This window comes from Abramis brama, assembly GCF_963993115.1.
Source record: "Abramis brama genome assembly, chromosome: 3".
In the NCBI taxonomy this organism is placed as follows: Eukaryota; Metazoa; Chordata; class Actinopteri; order Cypriniformes; family Leuciscidae; genus Abramis; species Abramis brama.
Window position 1 is genome coordinate 59,027,200 of NC_139965.1, and position 14,811 is coordinate 59,042,010.

Here is a 14,811-nt window from a genome sequence, read left to right on the forward strand (position 1 = left end):
ACGTCAGAAACACCAGCGATTTCAAAGCGTGTTTTTGAGACTGTCTTTGGTTCCCTGCAGTTTTAGGAGAAAATACTCAGTAATGGTGTCGACTGATGAATTTGCACATGGTTTGTCTTAAAGCATATTAAAAAACCCACATAGACATATAAACAATATTAAAACCTTGATTTTCACTACAGGGGGAGTCCCATTGCACTGATGCTCTGAACCAGAACAATATTGCCAAACTTATTAAATTAAACCAAATTTAACAATTACATCACTCACTGGGAAACTCAAACACAACATCAGAGTAAAATGCAATGCTATTTGGCCATAAAGAGAGAATACACCATGGCAGACTATCTGTACACGGTCACCATAACTTTGCCAAGACGCACATGATCCTGGATCAACATATTGTGTCTGAAAATTGTTCTAACCATATCCCAACCCTTAAACCTAACACTACCCATGAGTTATCCCTAAAACCAGAGGGATATTATAGGCGGAAAACACTGATGAAGAAGCACAAACTCCTGGTATTAAGCTGTAAACATACAAATCCCTCAAATCTGATTAGTTGATTAAAATGTTGTTCCAGGATCAACAAAGGTGTCGATCCAGGGACATGTTAGACTTGATGAAATCCAGTCACCATCTGTACGGTCACCCTGATTTTGCCAAGTAAGGCATGTTCATATTTTGTTGATCCTGGAATAACATTCCTGTCCCAAAATATAGTCCTTACCCTCTATCCCAACCCCTAAACCTAACCCTTAACTAAAATCAGAGGGAAATGATAGGTGAATAACACTGATGTTGAAGCACCTCACCCCGATTCTAAGCCTAAACTTGACATAAACTGTAAACTTGTCCCTCAAATCTGATTGGTTGATTGGAAAGCTGTTCCAGGATCAACAAAGATGATGATCCAGGAACATGTGGTACTTGGTGAAATCACGTTCACCCCATCTGTACACAGAGACTGACAAAAAAAAAAAAACTGAGAGACACATTGACCAGATTCAGACTCGGCGGACACAAGCTCACAATAGAGCCGGGCAAACACAGGAAAACATGGCAAACACAGGAAGAGAGGTTTCTGTCCACACTGCAATCTAAACCACATCGAGACAGAGAAGCACTTTCTAACACAATGCACAAAATACCAAGATATTTGCACAGTGCTCTATCAAAAAATAAAGTGCATACACCACACATTTGAAACACTATCAAACAATGGAAAAATGTCCTTCCTGTTAGAAGAACACAAGGACACAATATGTGTCTGTCTGCCACAATATTAAAGAGACAGTGAATGATCCGCCCTGACTTAATGTTTCCCTCATGTGTAGCTAAACTGCATAACATATAGTATTACTTCTTTATTCTGTTATTTAATTTTGTTAATATTTTAAATTCTCTTTGTTTCTCTTTGTTTAAAGGGGGGGTATAATGCCCTATTCACAAGATTGAATAGGAGTGTGTAGAGTGTGTATTCCCAGAGTGTGTATGTGAAGTTTTGGCTCAAAATACCCCACAGATATTTTTATATAACATGTTAAAATTGTCACTTTTTGAGGGTGAGCAAAAATGCACCGTTTTTGTGTCTGTTCCTTTAAATGCAAATGAGCTGCTGCTCCCGGCACAGGGGGCGGAGCTTCAACACCTTGTGTCCTTTTACCTCACACACACATGCACTGAAAATTTCAAAAACTTTTAGCCTTTTATTTTCAAACCGGAGTCAGACAATGATGGAGAGACTCAACGTTTCTGAATGGTTAGTTGGTGAATTCACTGATTAGCATATTCTGTCTTGATAATCTATAAATCATGTTCTGGGGGCGGGGTTTATGTAAATTTTAGGGTTGGTGATGTCACTAACCCAGGAGGAATGTCGTGTAGTCCCGACCAGCAGTTTGTTGTAGTCCTTAAAAAGCGATTTCTTTAAAAGCAAATATCTCCCTTTGCTTTGAACTTTGAGCGTTGTAACTTTGCAGATGTTGTTTAAGCTCAAACAGCAACATTACACACTAACTAAAGTTAGAAAAGTGAAATCATAATAAACCACCCCTTTAATTTTGCATAACTTTGTCTTTGTAAACATTATGTATTTGCACTAATGTTATTGTACTTTACATTGCACACACATTGCTTTGGCGATACAAATGTGTTTTTCATGCCAATAAAGCACAATTAAAATTGAAACCCATAACCAAGTTGAGACCACAAATGTGCACTGATTATGATTTTAATTAAAACATACCACTGCTAATAAATTATGGGAAAAAATAACAATGCAAGATTGTGGACTGTTTCTGATAATTCAACCGCAGTAAATTAAACCACTTTGCTTTATTAACTCACCAAAAGATCCTTCTAAACTAAAACATACCAGATTAATTGGAAATATCCACTATTAAATAAATCCTGTCATTTGTTTTTTAAAAATAAAAGAATCTGGCAGCTGTGTTTGCCAGAATAATTCTGTAAAAATACAGTAAAATGTAAACATATTTACAGATCAACCTGTAAATTTGACCGTTTCAACACTGTAATTTACAACAACAACAAAAATTACATTTTAAACCCATTTCTGCTGAATTAGCAAAGCCACACTGGTACTAAAATCTGTTTTGAAACTTTAACATATACTGACAGCCATCATAATAACACAGGGGGTAAAGAGAGAAGCCACATGATGAATCATAATTCATCACAAGTAGCTTTTCCACAAGCTGAAGTAAATACTAATGTATAGAAGGTGCATGCAGTGTCATGCTAACAATACACACACGACACTAAAATAATGCAAAGGACATTTAATTTAACAACATAAGATGTAACATTATTATAAACTAGGGGTGTAACGATGCCCTCATGTCACGATGCGATACATATCACGATTTTAAACTCATGATACGATATTATTGCGATACTCCAAGACATATGGTAAAAGGTTAACAAAAAATTACTGTAGATTAAAATGCTAAATCTGGTATTACATTGGTGTGTTAATCAGGGTTCCTGCAGGTTTCAGTTAGTCAAATTTAAGACCTTTTTAAGACATTTTAAGACCATAAAGATTGAAATTTAAGACCTACACGACACATTGCCAAAAAATATTCAAATCAAAGAATTCATTTTATTTCAATGAATTCAGTAATTGAAAAAGCATTAACTTAATTTACAGATAAAGCAATCACATTAGTAACCTTCCAGACCCAACAACGCGTCAGAGAAAAGAACAGAATCAGATAAAAAATTTTATAGAAAATTGTACTTTGCATATTATAGGCCTACTGTAAAAAACACATAATTAGTTGATTTTAGTTGATCATAGTTGATCATAACTAGAGATGAAATGGCATGAACATTTCATTTAATTATTATAGTGCCAAAAATTATCACTTATCACAGAATCCTGTTCAAAAAGTACTAATACTACACAATGAAATCAATTCACCAAGTTTTATGTCGAAAAACAGCAAATAACAAATAAAATTTGCATCAATACGCACTAACATAAACATTAAAATAATACGATTAAAAATGATAGCCAGATTTTAAAAGTGTCTTGCAACATGTTATATACTAACATGTACAAGTTCAAATAAAGTTGACAAAAAAGGTTTTTATAAAAAGATAAACCTCACATATTTCAGACTTTAATTTATATTTTTTGACTCATTCTTTTTATAAAAAATGATTTAGTGACATTTACAATACACTTTAGCTTATCTTTTATTATTAATAGTAAAATTCGGTCCGATTTTCCCGTGGCGTCTGTCGTTGCTATGCAACTCCACAATGACAAAAAAGTTTTAGTGGCTAATGGATTTCCACCGCCGAAAAACGCTTGCTGTAGCTCTGCTACAAGATTTATTTACGGAGAAGAGAAAAACACCCGTAGTGTTTGGGTGCACCCGCATCCTTCATGTCTTTTTTCATGTTGCTGCGCCTGGAAAAAAAACGAGCGCGTCGCTTCAATTATAAGTGCGCTTACCGCGCGCCTACATTTGAATGAACTTGAGCGCGAAAAAGACGCGATATGTGAACTGCCTCTTGGCGAGCGACTTCGATACTTTTTTGCTACTTTGTAATAACTTAATGCGGCCAGCGTTTCTGGAAATGAACGAGGGTAAAATCTTTTTTAAGACCTGACTAAATGAAATTTAAGACCGCGGATGAAAATATGGCTGTTTTTAAGACGTTTTAAGGCCTTAAATTTAAAGTTCAGAATTTAAGACATTTTAAGACTTTTTAAGTCCCCGCGGGAACCCTGGTTAATGAATATTATTGGACTTGGTGCTGGAAACCCAAAGCACAGGACAATAGAGACACCAGAATAACAATATTCATGATTCTGAAGCTGAAAATACAGAATTATTTTAGACGAACATGCTTGAACTCTTTCACTGACTAGATATATTTAAAATAATGTACTGTAGGCCACTTTATACTGTAACATCAGACATTTGGCATTATCAGCACCCACAAATATTCCCCCATTGCATTATTCTATATTATATTCAACATTATATATAGTAGTTTAATGTAGTATTGACACTAAAACTCTGTAAACGTGAATTTTTTTCTCACACAGAAATGTTAATTTTGGGTGAACTATCCACAATACATATTGATGCAATATATTGTTACACCCCTATTACAACCATTTTGAACGTTTGGTCGGCAGAATTCTGCTCGTATCGATGATTTTAAACGCAGAATATTAATCCGAAGCATCTGCAGTCAGACCAGAGGCATCAGACAGAAGCCTTCTCCTCTCTGAGCAAATTCATTCTGTGCATGGTTTGTCAAGAGGTGTTAGGTTTATGAAAAGCACTCAGGTAGACAGACTCGCTCAGGTTAAAGCAGACAGTGTGTTTGAGGCGCACCAACATTTACACTGGATGAAAGAGAAAAGATTAGAGCCCTCTGAGCTGCAACAGACTTCATTGATTTATAATTAATCAAGGACAGAGCCGGGTTGCGATATTGCACCTGGACATAATCCTTTTAAATCCTCTGCTTGACATCATAGAAACTAGGAGAATAGATGCTCGCTTCAAACATACAACTATGAATAGTGGAAGAGTGCAATATGAAAGTAATTGCATGCATGACATGAATCAGTATGAAAGGATTCTGAGGCTTTGCTTCAGTCAAAATGGCAGTAATGTGGAGTTTGAGGAGCTGATGATGCACTGCGCCCCCTGCAGGCTGAGCTGAGGATATAACACTGCAAAAACAATTAAAGGCTATTACATCAAAATTGTTTTGTGGCTTTTAGTCCATGTCTGTTAGCTTTGAGGCACTCGGTATGCAAGCACAGTCCTAAAAATTACTAAAATAAAATTTGATCTACACAAATCTACATTTTAAATCTTTACGTTAAGGAAAAAAAAAAACATATGCATGACTAATCTTGACATGCACAATTATCACCCACTCAAATGCTCACTAGAATAAGAAAGAATTATTATCTCCCTCTAATAACTTAGCTAATATATATTATATATGCACATACATGCATACACACAAACATACACGCATACATACACACATACATACATACACACACACATATACACACATACATACATACACACACACATATACATACACACAAACAAACATACACACACAAACATACACACACATATATACATACATACATACATACACATATATATATATATATATATATTATATTATAATTAAATAATATAACATTAAATATATTATATTAGAGATGCACCAATACTATATACACTGATGCCAATAATAATGCTGTAAACTATACAGGGAAACCATCTCATTTGTAACATTACTATAATATTAGAGGTTAAAATTAACAACAAAGCCCAAACTATCATATTATTCAACTGCTATTTATTTTCAGATATAATAATTACACTCAAATAAAAGCTGAAATGTTTGTATACAACTCAGTTGCACATAAGGTAGTTTTCATTAGCACTTGTCTTCTTGATAATTGTATTCAAACATACATATATAATTAACAGTAAATAAGCTCATCTTTAGTGTTTTTATAGCTAACTAATGAACTGTGAACACTGAATAACTTTCCTGAGATAAACCCAACGTTAAGTGTCATTGTTCACAAGCTGTTTTATTGAAGTCTTTCTGCTGTTGAAACACTGATGGAGCGATTACATGACTGTATCTTTCAACATGACTTTTGATGTTAATGCATGTTTTTTAATGCTATAACTTGTATTAAAGTGGAAGAAAAGACTCTTGAGCTGAGGCACTACAGCGATCCGTCATGTCACATTTAAGAGCGTCAAAACACCATTTATTGTTTGAATTTCACAATAATATGACAGAATTTGAAAGATGAGACATTGTTTCAAAGCTCTTTGCGATTATTCGATGGAATACAAATAATGTTTGGTGTAGGAAAAACTGCACACCTGGCAACCCTGGCTTGAACTACGGGTGATTCATAGGGTCAAAATCGACCATATGCCGACTAGTCGAACTTTGACCCCTTCGTTTTTCTAGGCTGTGAAGTGAGCTAAAAGGCACTTCGTCATTCGATATGTCCTATCTAAACTTCCTGTGACAAAGGGTAAAATGTCTACACCAGAAAGAAAGTTACATCTTAACTCCATGCTAGTTTTTATGGCTATATTCATGGTGAGAGCCAGCTTTAGTTATTAAAAAACTTTAAAAAAAAACTAAATAAGAGGTTTAAGATTCAGAGGCCTTAAGACTAAATTTGGATTTACTTGGTTAAAAACCTTTTCAAAAGCATCAATGGTTTATGTGCGAGTTTTGAGTGTCCAATCCGGCATCATGTGAAAATATATATATATTTTTTTTAACGTTTTTTTTGTTTTTGTTTTTTGTTTAATCAATGATCCCATTCCAACTGCTTTTTATTTTTTGGTGTATGTATTTAATGTTGGTTTCTGTGAAAGGTATAGAGCATTTTAAAGTTGTATGCACTGTCTCCTTGTCCATTAGCAGAGAAAATTTGATTCAAGTGATTACAAATTTTCACTGTATTCAAACTAACACCAAATTTTCTTTCAGGAAAAAAACATAAATCTGTAAAACGTCTTGCATGTTTTTTCTGAGCAGTCAAAAATAACTTTGACAACACATTGTTCACGTCCCTGTAAGCATCCAGTTATGAAGGGAAATGTCCTTAAAGTAGTAGTTCACTTTAAAAATGAAAATTAGCCCATGATTTACTCACCCTCAAGCCATCCTAGGTGTATATGACTTTCTTCTTTCAGACGAACACAATCAGAGTTATATTAATAAATGTCCTGGCTCTTCCAAGCTTTATAATGGGTTGAGGGTGAGTAAATTATGGGGTAATTTTCATTTTAAAGTGAACTACTCCTTTAATAGTCATTAAAGAATGTCACACAATACAAAAATCTTTATGGCCCTAAAAATGGGTTTAATTTTCTCACGGTACAAGATTTTATTTCTTGTTTTACCTTCTGATTTTGTGGTGAAATATGACCCTGACATGGTGAAATGAAGCACAGCAGAGGAGAGCACAGCACTCATCTATCAATTACACCTCTATTACAGGGAGTCTGCCATGCAGGGAGAACAGGAAGTGAGGCAGGAAGAGAGGCAGGAAGTGAGGCAGGAAGTAGGAAGAGAGGCAGAAAGTGAGGCAGGAAGTGAGAACAGAAAGAGAGGCAGGAAGTGAGGCAGGAAGAGAGGCAGGAAGTGAGGCAGGAAGAGAGGCAAGAAGTGAGGCAGGAAGAGAGGCAGGAAGTGAGGCAGGAAGAGAGGCAGAAAGTGAGGCAGGAAGTGAGAACAGAAAGAGAGGCAGGAAGTGAGGCAGGAAGAGAGAACAGAAAGAGAGGCAGGAAGTGAGGCAGGAAGTGAGAACAGAAAGAGAGGCAGGAAGTGAGGCAGGAAGTGAGAACAGAAAGTGAGGCAGGAAGTGAGAACAGAAAGAGAGGCAGGAAGTGAGGCAGGAAGTGAGGCAGGAAGTGAGGCAGGAAGAGAGGCAGAAAGTGAGAACATAAAGAGAGGCAGGAAGAGAGGCAGGAAGAGTGGCAGAAAGTGAGAACATGAAGAGAGGCAGGAAGACAGAACAGGAAGTGAGAACATGAAGAGAGGCAGGAAGAGAGAACAGGAAGAGAGGCAGGAAGAGAGGCAGAAAGTGAGGCAGGAAGTGAGAACAGAAAGAGAGGCAGGAAGTGAGGCAGGAAGAGAGGCAGGAAGAGAGAACAGGAAGAGAGAACAGGAAGTGAGAACATGAAGAGAGGCAGGAAGAGAGAACAGGAAGAGAGGCAGGAAGAGAGAACAGGAAGTGAGAACATGAAGAGAGGCAGGAAGAGAGAACAGGAAGAGAGGCAGGAAGAGAGAACAGGAAGTGAGAACATGAAGAGAGGCAGGAAGAGAGAACAGGAAGAGAGGCAGGAAGAGAGGCAGAAAGTGAGGCAGGAAGTGAGAACAGAAAGAGAGGCAGGAAGTGAGGCAGGAAGAGAGGCAGGAAGTGAGGCAGGAAGTGAGAACAGGAAGAGCTTTAGGGAATGTGTTTGTACGCCAGAACACTGCTCAGATCAAGTGCACTGTGGGTGAGCACTGATTTTTGTGGGAGGGAGGGAGGGAGGGAGAGAGAGAGAGAGAGAGAGAGAGAGAGAGAGAGAGAGAGAGAGAGAGAGATCGAAGAGTGAGGTTCTGTTTACACCTGGTATTAAGACGTGTTTTGGTTGATCGGATCACGTGGATGACGCTAAATACAGGTGTAAACGGGATCTGAAACATTCTGAGCTCATCCACTTTCGACCACTTCCAGAGGTTGTGGAAAACACATTCGACCGGATTGCTTTCATAGTGTAAACGCTCATGTGGTCTTCTTTTGAAAGATAAAGCTTCGATATTTGACCACTGTTTATAATAAAACTAGGTTGCAGTGACATTCATTTCTTAATTTATGTCAGGAGTGCAAAATAATTAATCTGTAATGTTCGTTATTTTGAACAGAATGTCATCACTGTGACGCAGTCAGTCACATCTTCTCCGGTTTATTTGTGTTCACATACATGCACTACACATACACTGCGTTTTTGTTGATCGGATCCCAAGTGTACGACGCTAAATACAGGTGTAAACGGGGTCTAAAATGTTTTGAGCTTGTCCACTTTCGACCACTTCCAGAGGTAATGGAAAACACATTCATGTTAAAACACCAGGTGTAAACAGGAATGTGTCTTCCTCGTCTACTTGTGATCCGATCGACCAAAATACATCTTAATACAAGGTGTAAACAGTGCCTTTGATACATTTAAGAGGACCGATTAAGCCCTTTTACAATGTCTTGATGTTGTTTTTAGGCTCTACTAGAATAGGTTTTCATGCTTGAATGTTCATAAAACACTTTATTTTTCCCCATATTCTCCATTGTTGCAGCTCCTCTCTTCCCAGTCTGTCAGTAACGCTCTGTTTAGTTCCTGTCTGTGTTGTGTGTTGTGATTGGTCGAGCGCTTCGAGAGTGTTTGGGAAATGTCACACCTCTTACCATAACCGCCAGTTTAACGCACTACTAACTCAACCAGGCCCCGCCCCTTTATTCTGCGTATGAATTATTTAAATGAGGAATACTGTGACGTGTTTGTTCCTGGGAGAAACTCAAGACTCTAAAATATAGGTCTTTAGCATTCACTATTTAATTAATAGTATCAAACTGTTTTTCTTACCTGTGAAGATAGCTCTTTTTATTCCTTTTGCAAAGAAATTTTAATTTTTAAATAAGCAGGAAAAATTTCCGACTTTAAACAAATACCCATTTAAATACTTCAGATGTTTGCGTTGTAAGAATGTACAGGGAGACTTTAGATTTAAAAACGGTGTCTCGTTAGGCGTGTGTTTTCTCAGTCAAATCATAAAATTTCCTATTGATTCAATAGAACGCATGAGCTCACTAGGGAATACCAATATGGCGGCGCGGTGGCTTCACTGTTTGTGACGGCATGAGCTATCCAGTCGTTCTATAGATCAGTGTTCTCAACTGATTTTAGCCCGGGTTTTTTTTTTCAGGCACCCAAATTTTATATTGGATTTCATGCGGTGACCCAAAAAAGTACCCGAATAAAACTGAAGTGCGGTCGCAGGTGTGGGTATATCGGCTACTCAACAGCTTTGAGTGCAACTCATCCAATTTAAACTGTTTTTAATGGTTTTTAAATCATGTTGCTTCCTAAGGGGTTGTACACACACAGGAGATGTTATTAAATTCAAAATGAGCTAGACAGAGCGCAGTGAAATGGAACAGAATCCACAGACGCAAACTGTTTGTAACTTGATGATGCATCAAGACCTCCATCTGATGCACATATACAGTGGTCCTAAATTATATTTGGACATTAAAGTCACAATCATTTCTGAATGTCACTGATACAACATGCATATCAAACCAAGTGCCAACTGCAGTCAACTGATGCAAGACCTTTTCTCAGATTCTTAGAAATACTTCACTTTTTATGAGCAATTAAATTGTATAGTTTTTCTTTTTAAACCTACTAGTGAATGCATGAAGTTCACTTACCCATGTAACCACACGTGCAGTTCAACACATTAACTGTGAACATGATCCACGAACATTTCATTTCAGCATTTTCCCCATTTTAACAGTACATCTATTGCTTTATAACCTCTTTTTGTGAAATGTTTTGGTTGGTTATGTGATATTTTGTTATATGATTTTTACTCCAGTGAATATTTCTCAGGGTTTCAATTTCTCTATGGATACCCAACATAAAGTCTTGGCCCAAAAGTAGGCAATGTTGCTGTGGGGTAAGGGATGGAAAACACTATTACCTTTGCACCGATTCGGAAATTTGTCGTGTTCGGAAGGTGAAAGTGTGTGATCTTTTTAGAGTCCTTAAGTGTATGATGCCCAGTATTTCTCTGTAAGCATTTGCTAAATGGGTAAGTGCATGAAAAATGTTGTCTATGAAAAGTGTATAAAGAGGGTAGAATGCCTTAAAACAAAACAATAAAAAAGGCAACCTTGACAAAAAGCAGTCTTTGAGAATGTCTAAATATATATTAAAATCCACAACCTTAAATTTAAAAAAAAAAGCAAATATGTCCAAAAACAACTAGGGAATTCACAAGCCTCTCTAAAGAGAGCTCTACAGGCATCTAGTGGTTACACCATAATATTAGGCTTTCTTTCTTTACTCTCACCAGATTGTGCTAATCTGCCTTTAAAAAACTGGATTTTAAAGGCCTAGTCTCTATTTAAACCTGAAATACTGCATTAAATGAAAAATTATTATTTATTTTTTTAGAACAATGGGGAAAAAATTGATCATAATTATTGGATAAATATGAATTAGTACCATAAAATTATCTCAAAATAAAAAAATAAAAAAATATTATTAAACAAAAATATATTAATAATTGAAAGATAATGACAAATATTAGGAATTATTATTTTCAATGGGACAAAAATTGATAAAGGTGTCAAAAGAGGGACAGAAAGCTCTCTGATTTAATCAAAAACATCTTCATTTGTGTTCTGAAGATGAACGAAACTCTTACGGGTTTGGAACGACATGAGGGAGAGTGATAATGACAGAATGTTCATTTTTGGGTGAACTAACCCTTTAATGTAAACAGAATGTTTTGTATGGATGAATATCAGCAAGAACACCAAAAGCCACTGACCTGTTCCCTGAACTGCTCCTGAGAGAGACAATCTGTGACGTTCACGCAGCCCAACAGACAGCCTGTGGGATACTCCGTAGGGAACTGGGGCTCTGGACAGCAAAATAACTAACTTAGGTGAAATGGTAACACTTTACAATAAGGTTCATTAGTTAAAATTAGTTAAATACCTTAGTTAACATGAACTAAAAATAATTCTACAGCATTTATTAATCTTAGTTAATATTAATTCCAACATTTACTAATACAACCCCATTTCCAGAAAAGTTGGGACATTTTGTCAAAATGCAATAAAATTCACAATCTGTGATTTGTTAATTCTCTCAAACCTTTTTTTTAACTGACAAAAGTACCAAGAAAAGTTTTTCCAATGTTTTCACTGACCAACATAATTGTATTTTGTAAATATAAACAAATTTTGGTATTGTTGGCTGCAACACACTCCAAAAAAGTTGGGAGTGAGGCAAAATAAAAGTGCAAAACTGCAACAATTAGTATCCTCAATTCCCAAATGATTAAAAAGTGTGAATAAAAGGAAAGGTGTTGTGACACAGTGGTAAACGTCATGCATCTGTTCCAACTTTTTTTGGAGTGTGTTGCAGCCATCAAAATCAAAAGTTGTTAACATTTACAAAATAAAATTAAGTTGGTCAGTGAAAACACTGGAAATATTTTCTTTGTACACTTGACAGTTAAATAAAGGTTCAAGAGAATTAACAAAAATCAAAGATTCTTGATTTTATTGCATTTCACAAAATGTCCCAACTTTTCTGGAAATGGGGTTGTACATTATTAAAATTAGTTAACATTAGTTAATGCACCATGAACTAACATGAACAAACAGTGAACAGCTGGATTTTTATTAACTAACATTAACAAAGATTATGTATTGCTCATTGTTAGTTCATGTTACTCAATACATTAACTAATGAACCTTATTGTAAAGCATTACCGGTGAAATTACAAAGACACTACATTCTACAGGCATGCCTGAAAGCATATTTAGGTTTAGTATTACTGTCATAAATCTGCAAACACACCATCTGTGTAAATCTGTCGGTACATGGCCTCCACCCCTGCGATCTCTTGAGGAGTCGCTCGGTTAGCAGCAGCAGCGATCCACAGGCGCCCTCTATGGGACGTGTACCATGTTCTGCCTTCAACCCTACACAAACACAACAAATGGAGAGAAAATTAGAAATGTTCAGATGAGCTACACACAAAAGCTCTACATATCAGTGATGAAAAGATGGATCACATTAAGTGGTTTGACACAAGGAATTTTCTTCCCCATGTTATGTATATAAATGAACAGGAAAAGGGAATGGGGCATCTCAAAGTGCTTAAGTTTTTCTTCAGTCTAAATCCTTTATTTCACATTAGAAATGCACAATATTTGGTGCCACATCCAGTTATCGGCCCATATAAGTGATATATAAAAGGTAAAATATGTACGATTTTTTTTTATGTTAAATACATTCTCTTAACCTGTTCATACCCAGGTAATATGCCATTCATGGGTTCATCTCTCTCAAAAGTGTAAAGATTTTGAGTAAATGGAAGATTGAGTAAATGGAAGATTGAGTAAATGGAAGATTGACTAAATGGAAGATTGACTAAATGGAAGATTGAGTCTTCCAGGCACCATAAAAACATTGAGAGAGGTCCACACAGATCCGTCAACCCCGGAGGATTTGGGGCGTGGCTAATGTAGCAGGAGGACGGTTTGGGGCGTAGCTAATGTAGCAGGAGGAGGGTTTTGGGCGTGGCTAATGTAGCAGGAGGACGGTTTGGGGCGTAGCTAATGTAGCAGGATGAGGGTTTGGGGCGTAGCTACTGTAGCAGGAGGAGGGTTTTGGGCGTGGCTAATGTAGCAGGAGGACGGTTTGGGGCGTAGCTAATGTAGCAGGATGAGGGTTTTGGGCGTGGCTAATGTAGCAGGAGGACGGTTTGGGGCGTAGCTAATGTAGCAGGAGGACGGTTTGGGGCGTGGCTACTGTAGCAGGAGGAGGGTTTTGGGCGTGGCTAATGTAGCAGGAGGACGGTTTGGGGCGTAGCTAATGTAGCAGGATGAGGGTTTGGGGCATGGCTAACGTAGCAGGAGGAGGGTTTGGGGCGTGGCTAATGTAGCAGGAGGAGGATTTGGGGCGTAGCTAATGTAGCAGGAGGAGGGTTTGGGGTGTGGCTAATGTAGAAGGAGGAGGGTTTGGGGCATGGCTAATGTAGCAGGAGGAGGGTTTGGGCGTGGCTAATGTAGCAGGAGGAGGGTTTGGGCGTGGCTAATGTAACAGGAGGACGGTTTGGGGCGTAGCTAATGTAGCAGGAGGAGGGTTTGGGGCATGGCTAATGTAGCAGGAGGAGGGTTTTGGGCATGGCTAATGTAGCAGGAGGAGGATTTGGGGCGTAGCTAATGTAGCAGGAGGAGGGTTTGGGGCATGGCTAACGTAGCAGGAGGAGGGTTTGGGGCGTGGCTAATGTAGCAGGAGGAGGATTTGGGGCGTAGCTAATGTAGCAGGAGGAGGGTTTGGGGCGTGGCTAATGTAAAAGGAGGAGGGTTTGGGGCGTGGCTAATGTAAAAGGAGGAGGGTTTGGGGCGTGGCTAATGTAGCAGGAGGACGGTTTGGGGCGTAGCTAATGTAGCAGGATGAGGGTTTTGGGCGTGGCTAATGTAGCAGGAGGACGGTTTGGGGCGTAGCTAATGTAGCAGGAGGAGGGTTTGGGGCGTGGCTACTGTAGCAGGAGGAGGGTTTTGGGCGTGGCTAATGTAGCAGGAGGACGGTTTGGGGCGTAGCTAATGTAGCAGGATGAGGGTTTGGGGCATGGCTAACGTAGCAGGAGGAGGGTTTGGGGCGTGGCTAATGTAGCAGGAGGAGGATTTGGGGCGTAGCTAATGTAGCAGGAGGAGGGTTTGGGGTGTGGCTAATGTAGAAGGAGGAGGGTTTGGGGCATGGCTAATGTAGCAGGAGGAGGGTTTGGGCGTGGCTAATGTAGCAGGAGGAGGGTTTGGGCGTGGCTAATGTAACAGGAGGACGGTTTGGGGCGTAGCTAATGTAGCAGGAGGAGGGTTTGGGGCATGGCTAATGTAGCAGGAGGAGGGTTTTGGGCATGGCTAATGTAGCAGGAGGAGGATTTGGGGCGTAGCTA

At 38.3% G+C, this 14,811-nt stretch overlaps 1 protein-coding gene across 1 annotated transcript in view; it reads right to left on the bottom strand.

Annotated features, from left to right (window-relative positions):
- The window catches only part of trip4 (thyroid hormone receptor interactor 4), a 90,504-nt gene that overhangs the window by 59,094 nt on the left and 16,599 nt on the right, over positions 1-14,811 (bottom strand). The window contains exons 10-11 of the mRNA XM_084107599.1: positions 12,708-12,832; positions 11,668-11,759 (exon numbers count right to left, since the gene is read on the bottom strand). Coding sequence (XP_083963725.1) covers positions 11,668-11,759; positions 12,708-12,832 — 217 coding nt within the window. The remainder of the gene's footprint in view (positions 1-11,667; positions 11,760-12,707; positions 12,833-14,811) is intronic.